The sequence below is a fragment of the Ruditapes philippinarum genome, unplaced genomic scaffold (genome assembly GCF_026571515.1).
Source record: "Ruditapes philippinarum isolate M1 unplaced genomic scaffold, ASM2657151v2 ctg853_1_1_1_1, whole genome shotgun sequence".
Taxonomy (NCBI): domain Eukaryota; kingdom Metazoa; phylum Mollusca; class Bivalvia; order Venerida; family Veneridae; genus Ruditapes; species Ruditapes philippinarum.
The window spans coordinates 411,335-433,596 of NW_026863406.1; the positions used below are offsets into that span (position 1 = coordinate 411,335).

General features: G+C 31.2%; 1 protein-coding gene across 1 annotated transcript; it reads left to right on the forward strand.

Annotated features, from left to right (window-relative positions):
- Positions 1 to 2,241: 2,241 nt before the first annotated feature.
- Positions 2,242 to 10,505, forward strand: LOC132722048 (mu-type opioid receptor-like). The gene is made up of 2 exons (XM_060706450.1): positions 2,242 to 3,763; positions 9,327 to 10,505. Exons 1-2 carry the CDS (start codon positions 3,327 to 3,329, stop codon positions 10,057 to 10,059), a joined length of 1,170 nt encoding a protein of 389 aa, XP_060562433.1. The 5' UTR covers positions 2,242 to 3,326; the 3' UTR covers positions 10,060 to 10,505.
- The last annotated feature ends 11,757 nt before the right edge of the window (positions 10,506 to 22,262 follow it).

The window sequence follows — 22,262 nt, forward strand, 5'->3', positions numbered from 1 at the left end:
AAAAAACAGAGAAAGCGAATGATCTGAAATTTTCACATACGTTATTGGTCTAGACCTACATCAAATGGAACATTAATCTCATAATATTATTTTGTGTCAAAAAAAAACGCAATAGAGTCCCTTTAAGCAATCCTATAAAGATTTGCATTGTTCTTGTGAACAGGTAAAATACATCATACTAAATAAGTTTACTCACTTATCGGTATGATATTCGAAATGTTAAAAATACCTGACATTTATAGGAAACACATGATGTTTAAAAGTATACTAGTAGTTCTTTTCTAAATAACCTCACTCATAAACTGTGATAGAATACTGTTTCCAAATTTACGACACTTCCAGCTGTTTAATTTAGAATGAAATATGTACATTAGTTTGATATAAATTCTATCAAACATGAATTTTCAGAATTTGCTAAATTCATAATAGCATATTAAATGTTTTTAATGTATTTAATGTTTTAATTCACTGTTGTTTCTAGATTTTATTATACTTCTAGCTGGGTAATTAAGAATGAAGTATGATCTGCCATGAATAAAATCAAAGATGCATTAGTCGATATAACCTTTATCAAACATTTAATTTTCAAATTTTGCAAATAAAATCAGATTTTTGTGCTCGTGTAATAACTTAGAATAATGTATCTTAAGGTACAGACATATGTACATATGTACAAAGTCGAAAGTACTTATAATTAGAAATTAAACTTAGTAAATGACGATCTACATTTGTAATGAATTTGCTATCTTATGAATAGGATTATTCGCCTCCCTTATTTAATGTATCGAGCGATAATTGAATATAACAAAAAAAGAAGAAAGTAATCTCGTATAAGAAAAATAATGTAACAAAATATAGCAATGAAATCAAAAGTCGAAGGCGAAGACACGAAGACACGATAATATGCTCACTTTTCGTGTCTTCGCCTTCGACTTTTGAGGACGCCGACACGAAGACACGATGTATTTTTGGCGAAATTACGATATTTCAATAGGCGAAGACACGAGATCTTCTTCCACAAAATTATTGTATTGGCGGGTAGAAATCTTCGTATCGGCGCCCTATATTTGTCGTGTCGTTGTGTCTTCGCCTAAAATGCAAACGGCGAAGACAATGATTGGCCAATTATCGTGTCTTCGACTTTTGGGACAAAGACTCGACGACACGATCACACGATACATTGGCCAAAGAAATCAGACTCAAGATTTAAGTAATTACTTGTTTATGTGGGACTAATTTTTGATTTTTCAGTATTCATAACTATATTTCTATTGCGTAACTAACGCAGTAAAGGCTATTTTCGAATAGTTTGACCTTCACTATTATTTTACTAATTTATGTGGGTTGTGAGTGCGGTTTGTAATGTATAAATTGCATCCTTTTGTTTACTTCACACTATTTTACACAAACATTTTCACAATTTTTAATGAAAATTAAATTGAATCTGGAGGCGTGCTGCTTTTTAATATTTTTAAATTATGTAACAGCAAGCCAGTCTGAACATCATACATCTCTGAACATCATACATCATTTAGAATACTAGTGTAAGATATATAGAGTTTTGACTGTACAACGTCCCGAAAGCAAATGACTTTCACACACGACCATATAGATGTATAACTTACCAAAAGCCTTTTAAACGAACCCGTTGCTGTCTTTGATTAAAATAAGATTCATGAATTTGCATCAGTGGTGAATATTGACAAAAAATAAACAAAACAACAACAAAAAACGTCACGGCTGAACAGCAACGCGAAAATAAACGCTTTCTTTTTTATTTTTATGCTTTGTTTCCCCCTTACCTAATGTGCTAATTATCAACGGACGTTCAATATCAACATTTCTTTGTAAATGGCTGTGTCCACAAATTAATATAATTCTTCGCTTTTCTCAGCGTTTCTCAATTATCTGCCAGACTAACAGACAAAATATATATGTTATAACTACAGGTATTCAAAAGCCTGTTTTTTTCTTTCCTGCGAAAATAATTTTATTCCATCGTAAACATGATTTCAAACGAATGCTAGATAAAAAATATCGGTTAACGGCACGTATCATTAGCAACAGTAGGGGTAAAAAAGTGTAAATATAAACGCTTTTGCAAATGTTTGTTTAACTAGTTATACGAAAATAGCAGAACTTGTGAATTTTGCTTGGATAATAAAGAAGCAAATATGTGTTTGTACAAAAAACCCGTTTGAAGCATATATTTACATTGTGATAATAACAGAATATGCATTTGGAATTTTTTATTTCGCGTGTTACGATAATAACGGACTGACATGTACATGTACACTATAATAACAAGTTTTCAATATTTTATCAATTTCATGTTTAAATGTTGAATTCTGCTTAAGCCGGTGCTAGGGGACGTGGACAATAGCTTGCAAATACCACTACCGTCCACGAACCGGCTCAATCAAACCGAGCTTGCAACATTTTCAAATTTTCTGTGTTGGGCTTTCTTTAGTGATTCTGTTTTTATTTATTTTATTATAATAATAGAACAGGTATTTGTACATTTTGAAAACAAGCTCTATGAAAATAATAGAACAAAAACTTTAATGCTAAACGGTCAAAGCCCCATTAAAAATAAGACACAATATAAAAAGGTAGATGTTTAGACCAGATTTATTAAATCATGCAATGTTAAAATGTTCAGCATCAGAGTTTAATTTTCTAGAATTATGTAAAGATATACAAGATCACGACTTAGCTGATTAATCTAATTTGATGTTGAGTGTATTAAATCATTAAGTGCTTAATTCGCGTCTAGCTTATACAACAATAAAACACTCATCTAGATCAATATCACCAGCAGACGACAATGTCTGACTTCTGTATCCAAAGACTGTATCTGAGTAAACTGGTCGAGTATAAATACACGGGGAGTAACAATTACCATGTATTGATGTCTCACGTCTGCTACTGTCGACAGAAATAAAGCCTAATGTTCCCATCGTAGGAGATGCTAGTGTATTGTTTTAATACAAGTGATATCAGTTATATGTATATTTGAATGAAATTAATGCAAAATTGTTACGATTTTTCGATGTAAAAAAGTGAAAAGTCAACAATACATTGCTACATTAAAGAAACAGTTGATAATGTATTTATTTTTATTTTTGTGCGTGAATACGCTCATTGAAGCAAATGTGTTTAACGATGTAGAAAAGTAAAACAATCAACAATACATTGCTACAACGAAGAAAAAGTTGATAAATAAAAACTGCTTATTTTTGTGCGTGAATATGCTCATTTAAGCAAATATGCTTGCTCCGACTAATAGTCTGCTGAAAATTTCCATTTGATTTATTCCAAAATGTATGATGATTACTGAAGGGAGATGTGAAGTTTCTTGTGTTTCCATGGATTACTCGTGCCTTCAATACCTGAATGACCGCATCATGAATGATACAAACACCACAATGCCCGAGCTCTCGGATACTCTCGAACAGTTTACCAAAGGATTGTATACTTACGGAATACCAGTAATTTGTATATTTGGAATCTTTGGTAACATGCTGTCTTTCCGAGTGTTTGCGTTCACAAGTTTCGGCAAACAGAATTCAAGCGTTTATATTCAAGCATTAAGTTTATCTGATACTGGATTTCTTGCGTCCTTGATACTAAGTTGGTTAGGAGGTGGTCGTATTGGTGTAGTGTATGGACACAGTTCAGTGTGGTGCCATGTCATGGTCTATGTAACGTACGTTTGTAGTTTTCTATCAGTATGGTACGTTGTTCTGATAATGGCTGACAGGTAAAAAAATAATTATCTTTTTATATTATTTTTGTGAAAATGTAATTAAATCATCTCCTTGAGCTATGGTATTTTGAAGAAAAAAAATCGGTCAACTATATTTTGTGATAATAAATTTCTTTCACGATGGAAATATTTGATTTTGTATTCAATTTATCTCAATCAGTTATAATGAAATGATTTATCAATGCTGTAAAAAAATAATTGTTACAAAACAAATTTACAATTTATCATTGTCGCGATTCAATTGAACTAAGACATATACCATGAAATATCCAACCATTTCTGTGTTAAAATTATATTGAATAGTTACAATGTTCAAAATGCTCTACTTTTGCTGGGACAACAAAATTCAAAATTTGTTAAAGAACATTTGCAATAAAATAAGCTAACAACGCTGCGATAAAGCTTTAATGATTATGAAACAATCAACAATAATGATAAAAAACCTTTTACAAAATTTTATGATGAAATAATTTACAAATTACGTGTTAATATTATCTACCAATGTTTTCTTAAACATTGAACATAAAATATTTCACCAAATGTTGTAGAAAATAATAAAAACTAAGGAAAATTTTAAGTATACGAGTAGTATGCAAATGTTGTGAAGAAAAATATAAATGTGTACGGTGGCATAATTCACCAATGCATTGATAATGGTCTATATACACGCAATCTACAAATGTTCTGATAGAATTCATTCCTTACTACTAACGAATATAGCCCCCTAATTTTGTAATGACATAAAACTTTTATTGTAAATTGTCTCTGTGGTGATAAAATGTCTGGAAAATACAAGAAAATGTTTCCTTTTTCTGTCAATTCTTTCCGTTACTCTGTAATGAAGCAATATTTTCATTCTATGCTTAATACAACTACAGAATGTCTTCTGTTTCATTGGTGTAAACATTCTTAGTTTTGTGATAAAAATGTTGAACATAAATAAAAATTGTAAAGCTTATGATGCATTACTTAATTAAATTATGATAAAAAAGACATAATTTATTAATCTAAAGGTCCAATGATATTACTTTTATAAAACATTTTTTATTGTTGGCGTCTTGTAAAAATTGCCAAAAATGTTGATTATTGGCCATAAACCATAAAGTTGAACCATTTTTTGATGAAAATATATAAAAGTCGCATACATAGTTTAATGGAATCTGTTCATGAGAGGCTATTATGAAAAGTTCAGCATCTCTCACGCTCTGTAGCACCGTCTAAAATACTAAAATTATAACAATCAATGATCCCAAAGGAATCAGAACACTGACATCAACAACTTTTGAATTTAAACTACTCCTACGCTTATAAATACATTTAAATATAAATTACTTTATTCTTCCAGTGGTCGTTTTAACTTAATTCAACTTACTAGAAAATTAACAATATTTCAAGGGGCCGCTGGGAAAGAAGTCTTCTCCCGATAGAAGATATTGAAGATCGTAGCTAAATATAATTGAATTTTGGTAGGGAAAGGTTCGTCTCTCTTATAGTGTATGTCATTAAATCCAGAAATCAAACGTTATAGCAATACTTGTGGCCCTTATTATTAGTGATGGAAATCGGATGAAATTTGTCCCAATCGATCATCGGTTCAATCGGATGGGACATAATCGATAACTTTCCGATTAAAGTCGCGTTAAAAAGAAATAGGGTAGAAACATTTTTTCCCAAGGAACTTGATTTTATTTTGTAACATGAACTTTATTTAGCACTTTTCATCACAGTTTTAACCCTACTTAGTTATTATTTTACGAAATAGATTTAATTTAATTTTCCAATGGATGTCAAATAATAACATTCACATCACATAATATATTACTATTGTTTACATCACGTATTGATCCTATTCAACTCAAAATTGTCTCTGAGATAATTTTTTTGCGATCGGCAAGGTGTTCCTAAAAGAAAATTACCGCCAGAATTAATTCGTTTTGATACTTTAAACATTTTCGACGACGTCGCGGAACATTTTTTTGTGAATCGATTATTGTCGTTTTACATAACAGTAACTGATTATCAGTGACTTGCGACAATCGGAACATCACTACTTATTATACATAAAAACTCAATCTGATACTTTCAGGAAGTAGAATAGAAAGTGATATATTTTAGTTTGTTGAACTGCGCTTACATTAATATAATTGAAATTAACCGCACTTGACATTTTGCAAAGTACAAAACTGCAAGTCTACATGAAATTGGATACGATTTGTTGTCACAAAAGATCTTATAAGAATAAAATTATATTGATTTTGCTATGAGGATTGACATGTTCGGTATTTTATCTGCCAAAGAAATTTAAAAAAAAGTTATTGAACCTTCATGACATACTTAAATAATTGTGTAAGTGTACTCCTTTACTGAATCTGTCATTTTCTTGTTTGATATTTCTTCTGATACTAATAAAAGACACATAATGCCGCTTAAAATGATTTTGATTTCACTAACATATTCACTAAGGTTCGGCATACTTAAGCTTTAATCGAAGATTGGTCTGTATGGAACGATTTCTTAATTAGTTTAATTTTGTAATTACTTGACTGTGCACTTTTTCAGAACTAAAATAATGTAATATTGGCTTGAGTACAAGTTGCGCAATATGATTAAAAATCAAATGAAGAATATTTTTAACTGAAAAAAAAAGAAGAAAAAGAAAATCGAAATCGTTAAACATCTGTTTCCCGTGTTGATTAGACTGATTAAAATGTTAAATATTCGCTGGAGACGCACCTCTTCTAACTCTAGCTTTGTTCAACATAATTCCATAATTACTTCTCGGTGCCATCCGATACTTCGCATCAATGCTTTTCTTGTATTGCACCACCTTGCTATAAATCTTTGGGTCAATATCAATATCAATATCAATATCCTTTTTTCGGCAGCAGGAATTCTATTTTGGGGATAACTATTCATTACAGACAGTTTGGAAAGTGCAAATCAGCAGGAAATAACAGAGCTGTCACTTTCGATTATTATATGCTAGATAAAATTATAAGAAATAACTTACAAACAGGAAACTTATCAAATAACTATAAAATACTGAATGGCTTGTTATAATGTGTGATTAAATGACCACAACAGAACAAGATCTATATATATTAATACAACATATTTTGTATTTTATTCTGACTATACTAATATATAGACGTTTTCTTCCACCTTATTTGTTTGGACGAAATGCTCATTTCAAATAGCAAACAGTATCATTAATTCTCATGAAGAAATATTTCACTTCCTTTATCTGATGCCCCTAAAGTGTATACTTAAACCATATTTAATGATAAAGAATCTATTTTTTCTGTTAGAAGTATACAAATAATTGAAGTTCGAACAAACCCCGACAGTTAGATCCTAAATACTTAGTAGATTCTCAATAGGATACTTCTAAATTTAACTTAAATATCAACCGTTATATAATTCTCCATATTGGTGCTCTGTAAGGGATATTTCTTCAATAAAATTTCAAGACATACTACTCACACGCGATGCAATTTAAGGATTCAAAAGTACACAATAAAAAGTCAAGAATATAGATTATGAAGTCTAGAAATACATGTATTTAGAATTTCTTTTAAAGAACAGAGGTGAAGTTGATAACGAGCAATTTATCCATTTTGGTTTAGATATAAACATGAGAAATAATAACAAACACGCTAAAAAGTTTTTCTTTTTTATGAGAGAACATAATTTTCTTTGTTCTATCTCAATAAAGTCAATACGGAGGTTCCTCATAGGGTCATTAACCACTGAGAAAAATCGCAATTGCCGACACTAATTTTCTAGAAGACCTCGGTTTTACCCCACAATATATCAGCTGTTCTAACCAACTGAATCAAATGTTGTTATGTTTATAGACGTAAATTCTTTTTTCAATTTACAATGTATAGCGTTTTTATGGAAGGCATAACCATGTTGTTTCTTAAAAATATTTACAGGAAACTTTGTTAGCCAAAAGCAATTACGCTTTATGTATCACAGTATAAGTATTTAGGTTTAATATTCAGAAAAAGAAATAATGTGTTTTACATTATAAGTAACACAATAAAACAAAAGACTAGTAAAACCAAACGAAACTGCCTCAAAAATAATCTAGTGCACAAATATCTATATACGTAATATATACAAACAACATATAACGGACAGAGATTGGGACATTAGATTGCAAGTTTTTTTTATATACAATCTCAATGTGTAAGACTCAATAGCTTTAGATTCTCATGTAAAGTAGCATTTGGTACAAAGCTTAATGAACTTTCTACTCTTTAAAATGTCATATTAATTTTTATACATATTTTTATTAACGTACAACTGGTCACAGGGACTGTGTGTATGTAATAAACTTATTTTTATATTTCTTTAATGCAACTTTATAATGATCACTACCCAACAATAAAGATCTAGGTTAAGTTCAGAGAAAAAGAGAAAAAAACTTACAGCAAATATGACTTTAATCTAGACTTGACAAATAACAATGTAATTAAGACCCGAGACAAATTACAGCTTGCTTCTAGGCCAGACGAATAAGAGCGTAACTGAGTGTTCAAGCACGACAAAACAGAGATGCATTAGATCCTAATAAAGATAAGGTCAATATAAGTTTTTGAAATAAGAAACGGCGAATAAGAATTAAAATTTGTGTTAAGATCTTCATTTTATCAATCAAAGGAGAAAACACAAATTTAGATATCGCCAGTAAGAGCTTCATAAAGACACAACAGTGTATTTAAAACTGGATGACTAAGACCTTGCTTAAGACACACAAAAGAAACAATGTTTGAGTTTAAATAAGACAGCTCAATGTTTGAATCTGACTGATAATGCCAGGATGAATAAGGTATTTATCTCCACACGACAAAGAAATATTTAAAATGTGCAAATCCATAAGAGTTCTATAAAGTCGCAACGAAGACGAATAAGAGATTGATTTTAAATTGTGTTCTACATCCGTCTTTCTTAAATGATGAATAAAATTGTCAAACGCTGTATCTGTCACTACAGTTGATGCAGTATTTTTTCTGTCTGCTGATTATGAAACTAAACATGTATATACACAATTTATATATGTTACGTCTTAAGGTGTATAATAATATCTTGCCGACTAAGTCATGCAATGTATTAATATCTAGACCAAGAATTTGTTAAGAAAATGACTTACCTAGTGCTACATTTTCAATTTTTATTACCAAAAACAAAACCACCAATATGGCGAGCAAGTGCAATGTTTGATCAATGCTGCAGTATATTTTAATATACCTGGGCATTCAGTTATCCTTAAAATTGTGTGAAAAATTTACTTATTTTACTCAACTGAATTCGTCTTCCTTTTGAGTATTACATTTATAAAGCATTTCTGGTGAAAAAATACTTATTTTACTGACCTAAATTTATCTTTTCTTATTATAACAGGAAAGAGGAATTAATCTTTTAAGGCGTTCGTTACATGCCTTGATATAGTCTAATTTGATTCGTCCATGTACACACTTCTTTTGATACAATATGTTTGATATATCGTAATGTTTCACGGTCCTCTAATTTCTTTTACTTTTATTTTCAGATACATCGTCGTTTGTCACTCATTACACGTCCCAGATTGGTGTACAAAGAAACGTGCAAGAGTTGTAACCGGTGCTTTAACTCTATTTGGAGTGCTTTTGTATTCACACCTTTTCTTTACGGCGGAAATCGGCGGCGACAATTGCCGACTTCAGTTCAAACCGTTCATGTTGAGATTTATTTCAATTTCGATTTACGCCGACACAGCAATAACTTTTGTCATACCTTTTGCTATTATTTTCGTTTTGAACATACTTGTTATTATTTCCATGAAGCGGTTTCAATTGAGACATAACTATCTTCGAGACAGAGTTCAACAAACTGATTTTACAAATTTGGATGTTCTTACAAAAGCACAGTATCATATTACACGTACATTTATTCTAGTTTCTGCCGTGCTACTTGTGACAAACGTACCCAGCCATGGGATACGATTTTATATAATCGTCAAGCGATTAGTTAATTCTGGTGACATAGTCCTCTATCATGCTCAACATGTCTTCCAGATTATTTATTATTTCAATTTCGCGGTCAATTTCCTCCTGTACAGTGTCAGCAGCCGGAAATTCCGGAAATATCTCAAGTGCCGATATTTGTGTTACTGTTGTAAGAAACGAGGTCGCAATCACTTGACTAATGAAGAATTGTATCGTAATTTTCATTTGCTTCCTCTGCGCAATACTTTACAACGAAGACTTGTTTTCAATGACAGCAGAGCAAGAAATGTGATATAGGCAGTTCACATTTAACATTAATGATGCAAAGCAACTATACTTGTATATTTCTACGGTGTTATAACAGACAACAGAACAGTTGTAGACTCATATGTCTTGTGATGCATATTTACTTATAGACCATCATTCATATCATCTGTCATGATTATTTTATTGCATGTTTAGGCTGTTATATTGTTATGTAATCAACTGCAATATGAACATATTCATTATGATTACTTATTATTTCTATAAAAAAATCACAATAACACATTACAAAGTTCGTAATACGTTCGTATATAGGTTGTTGCGTATAATATTTATTTTCCCAAATTCCATTTTTAGACACATTTCATTAAATTGAGATATAACTTAATCTTAACACAATTGAAAGTATTGCATAAATTCATTAACTCTTCTAAGGTTATTTAATAGGTTTTGTATGATATCTTTTGAACAAGAATATAATATGCCAAACCTTAAAAAGTTTCTTTTTTATTATTTTCTTCATATTTTTTACGTTGAAATATACAGAACATCACATAATTATATAGTGAATAACGCCGACACAACGTGTATTACTTGCACGAGATACCGCACATATCTGGACCGAGAATGTCACATCTCAAAAGCTTGTCTAGTTCCGAGCAATGTTTGTATCGAGATGAGTTTCAGTAAAGATATATTTTGGTACCGTACATCACAAATATTGTCTTCCATTAGATCTACTAAAATTCTGGCAAAAGACAGGACAGCTCCTTTCAAAGCAGTGAAAATTAATATAAACATGTGAACATTGCTGGTTTAGTATTACAGAGGCTTGCCAAGTTTTTGTTTGGGATCCGCCTGAGCTCCTTGCCACTGATTCTTGCTGCTGGATCGTGTTGGGGTTGCGTTCGTTGAGCACTTGCTTTCCTTGTTGATCTCTTTTTATCATATTTTTTGTCATGCATTGTGCACAAACTGTTTTGCCCCTAGCATCAATTTAAGCATTAGTTAATCTCAAACACTATCTATTCTGAAAGCAATGATCCAGAATGACTAGAAAATTAAAAAAGAAATGAATGAAAATAAAAAATAAATAATGTGAAATTGTAAACAAGAGTCGATTATTTCAAACATTGAATAACTTCAGCTCATTTCTATGACTGCAAACATTTTTTAATGATGCGACGACAAACACGTGAACATAACGGTATGCATTTTATGATGTTACTGGTTAAAATGTTGTGACACTGAACACTTTGAAATCATGTAACTTCACGTGAGAGCACACAGTAAGTTGGACATCATGTGACTGCAAATACGTTTACATTATATGACGGTAAATACATTTACATGATGTAATTGCAAGGACGTCGTTATTTCTATGTTAAAAAAAGATCTCTTTATGTACAGTGAGTATGCATTTTATCGCTTGCATATCTCATTAGTAATATGTATATGCGATTTCTCCCTGTAGATAAGAAAAATGAATATACGAGATGTTGTCACGCTATTTCATATCTATTACCACACAATGTCTACACTGATATATATCATAAATCATATAAATTTTCCAAATCAAAGTCTCTGTTGACGTTAATACGGTGAAATGCCATTTATCACTAAATGCGTTTCATATTAAATTTTAATGTCGAGTCATATTAATGACTTTTTCTTTTTAAAACAAATAAGTACATGACTTTTTCTTTTTAAAACAAATAAATACAAATGTTGAAATATAGCTGTACGTGTTTATAAACAATTTGTAATGCTTGTGTTATGTAAATGTGCATGTATACTGCTATTTGCGAACAAATTAGTCGTAGTTTTGTCTATTAAACTGAAAACAGAAATGATTAACAGGCTTACACTTAGATTTTCTGAAGATAGAAAATAAATCTCGTTCAATAGAAAGACAGGTTGCTTAGATACAATAAAACACAGCTTTAAAGAGCAGGAATTAATATTAACATTGCAACCAAGATTTTTTTAATGTTTCGAAATGTTTTAGAAAAAAGTAGTAAACCACGTTAGTAGCAGTGCTGCAATTCAGCAGCCTAGTTTACTACCCATTATAGTAGTTACTGGTATATATCAGCCATCAGCAAATTTGTCTGAATCTGTAGTTTCTGGATATTCAATTGACAAAACACTGATGTGAAACAGAAACACGCAAGATCACCGCAAAATCCAAAATATTTTTTATGTTAGAGTTTCTGGCAAGTTTTCATCTTTAAGGTATTAGGACCCTAATGGGCACTATCAGGAACTAAAGAATTGACATCATAGGTCAGATGTATACCTTAAAGTACACCTGTATGCAAAATTTAAACAAAATTTACCGTACGGAAATCAAGTTATGGCCACTTTTCTGAACTCAAGCTAGGATGTTATGAGGGCTTTTTTTTATAAATGAGGAACCTTTAAATAATCTGCAATAACATTCTAATGGAAAATGTTTTCCCATGAATTTTTGGTAAGAAACAAAAAGTACCATTCAGCTAACAATCCACATAAGCAAAATTATGGTTTCTACTTAAAATTTATGAAATCTGTATAAAAATGTTACCCTACCCCACCCATTTTTACCACATGTCTGACCATTTTTCTACTTAGGGAGCCGAATTAAAAAAATTCTTAAAATTTACCCAAATGAGTGCCTGTTTTCAAAGTTTCCCTAAATTTTTTAAAAAGTATATTGGTTGATCTTGTAAAATTTGAAATACTTTTACCGTCTAGTTTTGATTATATTACACTTTGAAAATATCAGGTACCATATTTATTACTAGATTTAGCATAATTTAGCCAATAAATACCTATATAAATTAAAAATTCAAAATTAAACACTTTTTTCTTTCCATATGGGACATGAGAGATACATAAATAATGTTAAAAGAAAAAAAGAAAGAAAAAAAAAGTTGACCCTTCTGGGGATTGAACCCATGGCCCTCATTTTCAATGTAGTTAACAGTAATTCTAGCCTATTTGAATACTCTTCAAAGCGGAGGTAATGCATTAGGGTGCTAATACCTTAACTTTGAAAAAACTTTATCTTAATTAATGTTCCTGTACAACTATTTTACTGTAGTCCACAGAGAAGTAAACTTTAAAAGCAGAACTCGGATTTAATTTTCTAAATGATTAATTATAATTTAAAAAAAAATGAAATCTTAAAAGAAAGTGAAAGTTTTAATGTTGATTAAGTGGCAAACCGCTTCATGCGAATACTACAATTGTACAAATTTGTACTTTGATATAATAGCGGAAATTTACTGCATGCTTTTATCCATTAACCTATTGCATTTTAATATGGAACAGTCCGTTCATCATTTAAGTGCTTTTTAATATCAAAATACACAAGCTGAGTTACAAAAAAGAAAAGGACCTTGCCAGACTACACAATGTGTAATTGATCTGACTCTTTACTGGTGATAAAGGCTGATCTGTTCTGCTCCAGCAAGTTGAGGGTTAAATTCAAACTTGTATAAACACTTTCATACACATTATTCAAATTCCGATGAAGGAGATTTTTTGCGTATTTCTAAATGTTTCAGGACATCCATATCTTCATATACACGCATCATATATGGTAGTTGGGTTGAATTGCCACCATAACAATTTCAAAAACAACATGTGAACCTCATAGACAGCAATCATAAGTTTGCTCTTCGCGCGTGTTAAACTGTTTGTGGCTACCATTAATGTAATGACCCCCCGGACTTGCATATAACTATTCTCCTAACGGTTGCCAATGTGATTTGTATAGTCTACAATACAGCAATATGTTATAGGATGAATGTAAATGGACATTCAAAAAGACATTCGTTTATAAGATTTTAATGATCCTGCTTTTATCCGATGTAAGTAGAAACTAATGTAAGTACTGAAAATGCCAACAAAATAATTACTTTCATTTTTCTTTCTCTTTATAAAAATCCATTAATAACAAAAGACGTATTCTGTAACTCAAGATATAGTTACGTTGTTTTACCTGACATGTAAAATATAAATTACATTTACCAAGGTTGGTAAAATCTGTGATCTACAAACTAAAAGTATCAATTACAACCGATAATGTACCTCGAACGTGTCTGAGCATCAACGATACTCAAGTTACATTTTATTACTTGAATCATTACCGACACATTAATATCTATATTTTCAAATATGCACATCGGTAATCTGACTTAAGAAACAATGTAAGGTATGAAATATTGTGCAAATACTGTGAATAAATATCTCACATGTTTATACAAAATGTTTATACTGAAATAATTCACCATTGTGTTAAAGATATTTTAGATACTTAGTGTGGAAGTCAAATATCATTTTGGTTTCATTTTACTATTTTTATGACAAATCATTTCACACTCAATGTGACATTCTCTAGATGTTGAATATCTTACATGCTCATAATCGATTATTAAATAGCATATTTGCATTTTCTAAATAACATAAAAACACTTCAATTATTAGAATCAATGATCCGAAGGACCGGTGGAATATAACAACACTAAGATCAACAAATGGAAATTATTTCAATTACTCCATTGCTTTCAGAAACAATTAGAAAGTTTTACAAATTAATCTCTTCATCTTGTGGTCGTTTTAACTCAATTCAGCTTAAAGCAAAATTAACAAGATTGCCGGTGGCAGCCAGAAATCTGGATGTGAAATTAGAGATAAAGACAAAGAAGATCACGGCTAAATATAATTAAATTTTGGTAATCATTTTTTATAAGAGAGAGGGATGTGGTGGATAAAGTGTGTGCCTAACTTAAACCAAAACTACTCTGGGCAATGACCATGATTACTTATAATATACAAACTCACAAGCGGACTAGAAAGTGAAGAGAGAGAGAGAGAGAGAGAGTGCAAAAAAATAAACCGCAATTGAGAGAGTGCAAAGCGCTTAATTGTTGGGTTTAGACATAATTATGGTGTATGATTATAGTGAATATCTTCTGTCTTGAACTGTCATGATTTGTTTGCTTGTTTTGTTGGATTTTAAGCCAGCCAAGAAAACACTGTTAAGATCATATGGCGTCTTTCTAGCTTTACTTGAGACTCTAAGGTGCCCAATTCGTGCATTATTTTAGGTAAAGCCAGGAATAGGAGTACAACGATCGATCTTTCGAACTAGCCAAAAAGCTTTCTAACTGGAAAGAATATAAAGTCCCTGACGGGATTGGCATCCACAACAATAAGGGCAGGGGAACCAAATGTTTTGATGTTGGTATATAGGTGTATAAGTTAACTCTAATAATGTCATTTACATCTTGTTTAATATCTCTTCTAATAAAAATTCAATTTAACTGATGGTATTATGAATCTGTAAATTGTAAAATGATAACAAATTGAAAAAAACAACAAAAAAAACAGGCACCTGCTTGAAAAAAAAACCCAACAAAACAAACAATCTTTACGGTAATCGAAAAGGACTGACAATTTAAAAAAATGGAAAATCTCTTCTTTAGAAGTTAAAAACGAAGATGGATGGAAGGAAGTGAAGATCGTGGCTAAATATCATTGCATGAAACAAACACGCATAAAACCATTTTGATTTGTTAAATACATTCATTGAGGTTGACTGCTGTTAAAAATATTGAGCGATACTGATGAATTTTTATACATGGTCAAAGACGTTCTACCAGATGGGGATTGGAATAAATTACGTTGTCGAATGAAATCACATCAATCTCGCTATTAAAAAATGATTTTAAATGTACATGTACCTTTGCTTTTATTTGAACAACTATGAAATCGTTAAACAACTGCTTCCTATGACGTGAACACCGTTGAATTGATTGGTTAGACTAAACCACGTGTTAAAATTCGAGAGATATTACCTCTTCTATAGGGTCGTAGCTTCATTCATTTGACATTTTGCATCATTGGTTTTCTTTTATTACACTGTCGTGGTATTGTCATTGATTCAATATCAAATATCATTTCTCTACTTTTCTAGGCAGTATAAATTCCTATTTTGGGAATAACTATTCATTACTGACAGTTTGGAAAGAGTGCAAAGCAGCCGGAAATAGAGCAGGGCTGTCACTTTCGATTATTATATTCTAAATAGAAATATAAGTAAAAGCTTACAAATAGGTAGGACAAACTGTCAAATGACTGACTATAAAATACTGAATGTCTTGTTAAAATGTGTGACTAAATGACCACAACAGAACAAGATCTATCTATAATAATACATCATATTTTGTATTAGTCTGACCATACGAAATTCCACCTTATTTGTATGGACAAAATGCTCATTTCAAATTGCAAACAGTATCAATAATACGTCTGTTAATTCACAAGAAGAAATATTACACTTCCTTTATCTGATGCCCATAAAGTGTGAACTTAAACCATATTTAATGATAAAGAATCTATTTTCTCTGTTAGAAGTATACGAGTAATTGACGTTCGAATAAACCCCGACCGTTAGATCCTCTACTTAGTAGATTCTCAATATGATACTTCTAAATTTAACTTAAATATCAACCGTTATATAATTCTCCATAAAGATGCTCTGTAAGGAATATTTCTTCAGTAAAACTTCAAGACATACTACTCACACGCGGTGCAATTTAAGGATTCAAAAGTACAACAAGAAAAGCATTGATGCAAAGCATCAAAGGGCGACGCCAAAAGAATTGATCCAGATTTGCACCTAAATACTTAACAAAAGATGTGTACTTTATAGCAGTACCATAACATGTGACCTGGAGGCTAGGCCAAGTTTAAGTTGAAACTTAAACCAAAAAGAATAGACTCTGTCTTGCCAAGATGCAAAGACAATTTATAGTCAATTAAGCAATCTTATAAGACTCATGCTATAAGAAAGAATTTCCTCAGATTTATTTTACCAGATACAAGGATACCTGAGTCATCAGCATATAATCACAGGCACGAGTATCGGACCTGGGAAGAAAAAATATGACCAGATTGATAAAAAAAACTGTGTTCATAAAAACCAAAAAAAAAAATGTAAATAATGACCCCCTTTAAAAATATACTATTAACTTAAAGTATATTTTTAAAGGGGGTCATTATTTACATTTTTTTTGGTTTTTGACACTTTTAAGATGAACACAGGTTTTTTATCAATCTGGTCATATTTTTTCTTCCCAGGTCTGATACTCGTGCCTGTGCATATAATAAAAGCTTATTGCTTAGGGTTGCAGACATGTCATTGACATATATTAGACATAAAAGAGGACCTAAAATGAACATCAGGGGGACACCATAGGTACTCAGAGCAGTAGTAGAATGAGTACCAGCCACATCCACCAGCTGCTGTCTATCAGAGATAAGACTTAAACCATGTAAGAATGTCATTACATATGGCAGATGCTTGAAGTTTCATGAAGAAGAAGAAAAAGAACTTCTTCATGTGCAAGTTTATGTGATCAACTGTATCAAATGCCCTTTGTAGATCTAAAAGTATCATGCAATACTGCCTTTGTCCATTTCAAATTTAATACAATCTGTCAAATGAATCAAATATGTGTCACTTTTTAAAAACCACTTCTAAGTCCTGACTGGAACTGCCTGACCATGACTCGAACCCATGACTTTCAGAAGACCAACTGAGCTATCCGGCCGGCTACACATTTTCTCTTTAATAATGAAACAGTTCTAAACCACAACATATTTCCCCACTATATTGATTTGTGTCCTTGAATTTCTTATGTTTACAGAGCATAATAAATTGAACTCATGCTTATATGCAGTCACAGGATGAGAAAAACTTTCAGCTTGACCAGAACTCGAACCTGTGACCCACAGAATAATGTACCGAAGCTGTAGCGATTAAGCTTTCTGGCCGCTTACACATTTTCTCCCCTAAATAGTGAACAGTTCTAAACCGTGACAGATACTTTTAGATTTTTAAATTAACAGATAATTAATTCTTAATTAATAAATAATAAAAAAAACCCTTACATACTCATAGTCTTAATTAAAATAACAATTTATGTATTATTGTATAATTATTTTTACTAAAAGGGCTTGACAGTTATTGGTTGTGCCATTATTTATAACAGGTCAATTTGAAAGTGAACATAACTGTGCTAATACATGTACAATATCTATTTTTTGTACAAATAAAAAAACTAACCTTTTTTCTATGATAAGAAATTTTATGAAGGCTGATTTGTATTTTGCATCAAGGGCACCGGGCGAAAACATGAAAATGCAACAAACGAACCACTTTGTGGTAGATTGTATTTTCATGTTTTCATCTGGCGCCGGGTTACTTTTTGTACTATGTTGGTTTTCATGTGGCACAAATCACCCACTATAAAATTTAGTGCACAAATTTATTCAAGGCAAGTAACAATCTACTCTATGAAAAGTATGTCGGGATGATGAAATCCTAACATTAACATTAACATGCTTTTGATGACCTTACAACTGGTAAATTTTATACAACAAAAATAGTAAGTAATACCTAAGATAGACAGAAAAGAACAAATAATATAGTAAACATGAGTTACTTCCCCTTAAAATAGAGAAAACCTGAAACACAAAAGAACACCCTAAACAGCAAAATTATGAAATGTTGCAGGCTCAGTTTTATTAAGCCATGCAAATTAATGGTAAAGTATTCATAAAAAAAGAGATGGCCATGTGACAGCAGTAATTGCAGAAAATCGGATAGCTTTCAACATCCGGATACTAGTACACTTTGTAAAAACAACCATTCTGTGCAACAGATAAACGTAACATGGATAAAATCAATAGGATAATCGTTTACAACAGTTAATTACCTACTAATACTCATTTGCAGGTGAACTTTCTTCTTGTAGGAAAATTTTGAAAATATATAAATGAATGAATGAATGAATGGATACGGCATCAATGTAGACCACAACGATATTCGAAATCCGGGTTTTAGTATTGTCAATAAAACTAAGGGACAAGCTGTTAAACTGAGCCTGCAATTTCGTGAAAATAATCTCACAATGCACATGCTTTTTACATAAAGTTATTAAATACTAATATAACAACATATTTGTTTACTTGATTTTTACCAATCAAAATAAAACTAATTAACACAACATAACATTAACTGCTAATAATAACAGCTCCTTCCATAGGCCAAAATAAAAAGCATTCCATAAGAGACGACGCCGCTCACCGGCGTCGCCAATAAAAAGTCAAGAATATAGATTTTGAAGTCTAGAATTATCTAAAGAACAGTGGTGAAGTTAATAACGAGCATTTTATGTATTTTGGTTTAGATATAAACATCAGAAATAATAAAAAACACACGCTTAAACGTTTTTTTTATGGGAGAACATAATTTTCTTTGATCTAATTCAATAAAGTCAATACGGCTGTTCCTTAAAAGGTCATTAACCATTGTAGAAATCGCAATTGCCGACACTTATTTTCTAGAAGACAGCGAATTTACCCCTCATGGACATCGCACAATATAATTATGAGCTGTTCTTACCAACTGGATAAAATGTTGTTTTGTTTATAGACGTAAATTCTTTTTTTCAATTCATATATAGCGTTTTTATGGAATGCATTTTCTTGCTAATAAAACCACGTTGTACGGAGGTTCCTTATAGGATCATTAAACATTGTGGAACTCGCAATTGCCGACACTTATTTTCTAGAAGACAGCAGAATTACCCCTCACGGACATTGCACAATATATGACCTGTTCTAACCAACTGACTCAAATGTTGTTTTGTTAATAGACGTAAATACCTTTTCAATTCATAGCGTTTTTATGGAAAATATATTGAATGGTTACAAAGTTCAAATGCTCTACAATTGCTAGGGTGACACAATTTTTAAAGAACATTTACAATCATAAAGCTAACAACGCTGCAAAAAAGCCTTAAATGAATATGAAATAATCTATATTATTATAAAAATATCTCCCCCCCCCCCCCCAAATTTTATGATGAAATAATTTATAAATTACGTGATAATATTATCTTAAAATCTGAAACAGCCTACCAATGTTATCTTAAACATTGAATATAAAATATTTCACCAAATGTTGTGCAAAATAATGAAAACTAACGAAAATGTTAAGTATACGAATAGTTTGCGAATGTTGTGAAGAAATAGAAATATTTACTGTGGCATACTTCACCTATGCATTGATAATGGTCTCTATACACGCAATCTACAAATATTCTGATAAAACTCATTCCTTACTACAAATATAGCCCCCTAACTTTGTTATGACATAAAACTTTTATTGTAAACTGTCTCTGTGGTGATAAAATGTCTGGAGATTACAAGAAAATGTTTCCTTTTGTCTGCCATTTCTTTCCGTTACCCTGTAATGAAGCAATATTTTCATTCTATGCTTAATACAACTACAGAATGTCTTCCGTTTTCTTTCTGAAAACGTTTTTAGTTCTGTGGTGAACAACAAAATGACGACAATAAATAAAAATTGTAAGGCTTATGATGCATAATTTAATGAAATTATGATAAAAAAGACATAACTTATTAATTAAAAGGCCCAATAAACCCCAGAAATGATATTATTTTTGTAAAACCTTTTTTTATTGTTGGCGTCCTTTTATGGATGCCAAAGTGTTGCTAATTGGCCATAAGCTGATCATAAAGTTGAACCATCTTTTGATGAAAATAAATCAAAAATCGCAGACAAAGCTTAATTGAATATGTTCATGAAATACTAGAGACTGTTCAGCATCTCTCACGCTCCCTAGCACCGTCTTAAATACTAAATCTTTTACAATCAATGATCCCAAATGATCAGAAAAATAAAATATAACAACGCTGACATAAAAAACTTTTCAATAATGTAATTTAAACTACTCCTACGCTTTCAAATACATTTTATCCTAAATTACTCTATTCGTCTTGTTGTCGTTTTAATATAATTTAACTTTAGAAAAAAATAGGCTGCCGGGAAAGAACTCTTCTACGGATGTTAAATTGGAGATAGAAGGAATTGGAGATCGTATCTAAATATAAATGAATTTTGGTATTCAAGTTTTTAATTGTAGAGTTTCATCACTGTCAATAAACCCAGAATTCAAACGTTATATAGCTGTACTTGTGGCCGTGATCGTGATACCGTATTATACATAAACACTCAGTCTGATACATCCAAGAAGTAGAACTGAAAGTGATATATTTTAGCTGGTTGAACTTCTTACATAAAATTTAATTGAAATAAACCGCATTTGATATTTTGCAAAGTACAGAATCCCGAGTCTTTATGACATTTGATACGATTTGTTGTCACAAAAGATCTTAAGCATAAAGCTATGAGGATTGACATGTTCGGTATTTTATCTGCCACAGACATTTTTTTAAATATGCTTGAACCTTCATGACATACTTAAATAGTTGTGTTAGTGTACTCCATCACTGAATCTGTCAATTTCCTGTTTGATATTTCTTCTGATTTAAATTAAAGGCACATAATGCCGCTTAAAATCATTTTGATTTCACTAACACTTTCACTGAGGTCCGACATACTTTAGCTTTAATTGAAGATTGGCCTGCACGAAACGATTTCTTAAATAACGTATATTTGTAATAAAATAAAATTTATGTAATATTGTCTTGAGTACAAGTTGCGCAATATGATTAAAAATCAAATGAAGAAAAATCTTAACATAATTATCTTTATAAATTTTTTTTGAAAGAAATCAAATCGTTAAACAACTGTTTCCTGTGACGTTAGCTCCCGTATTGATTAGACTGATTAAAATGTTAAATATTTGCTGGAGACTCTAGCTTCCTTCAACATACTTCCTGGTGCCATCCGATACTTCGCATCAATGCTTTTCTTGTATTGCACCATTATGGCTAAGTCTTCGGGTCAATATCAAATATCATTTCCCTACTTTCTTCGGCAGCAGAAATTTTATTTTCGGGATAACTATTCATTACAGACATTTTGTAAAGTGCAAATCAGCGGGAAATAACAGAGCTGTCACTTTCAATTATTATATTGTAGATAGAAATATAAGTAATAACTTACAAACAGAAAGGGCAAACTATCTAATGGCTATAAAATACTGAATGTCTTGTTGTAATGTGTAACTAAATGACCACAACAGAACAAGATCTGTCTATAATAATACAACATATTTTGAATCTTATTCTGACTATACGAATATATAGACGCTTTCTTCCACCTTATTTGTTTGGAGAAAATGCTCATTTCAAATGGCAAACAGTATCAATAAGACGTCTGTTAATTCCCATGAAGAAATATTTCACTT

Bases quoted from the DNA above. Each gene is read 5' to 3' on its own strand.
- LOC132722048 (XM_060706450.1), top strand. From the start codon at position 3,327: ATGATGATTACTGAAGGGAGATGTGAAGTTTCTTGTGTTTCCATGGAT. The intron at 3,764-9,326 runs GTAAAAAAATAA...TTTTATTTTCAG, and splicing joins GTTCTGATAATGGCTGACAG to ATACATCGTCGTTTGTCACT.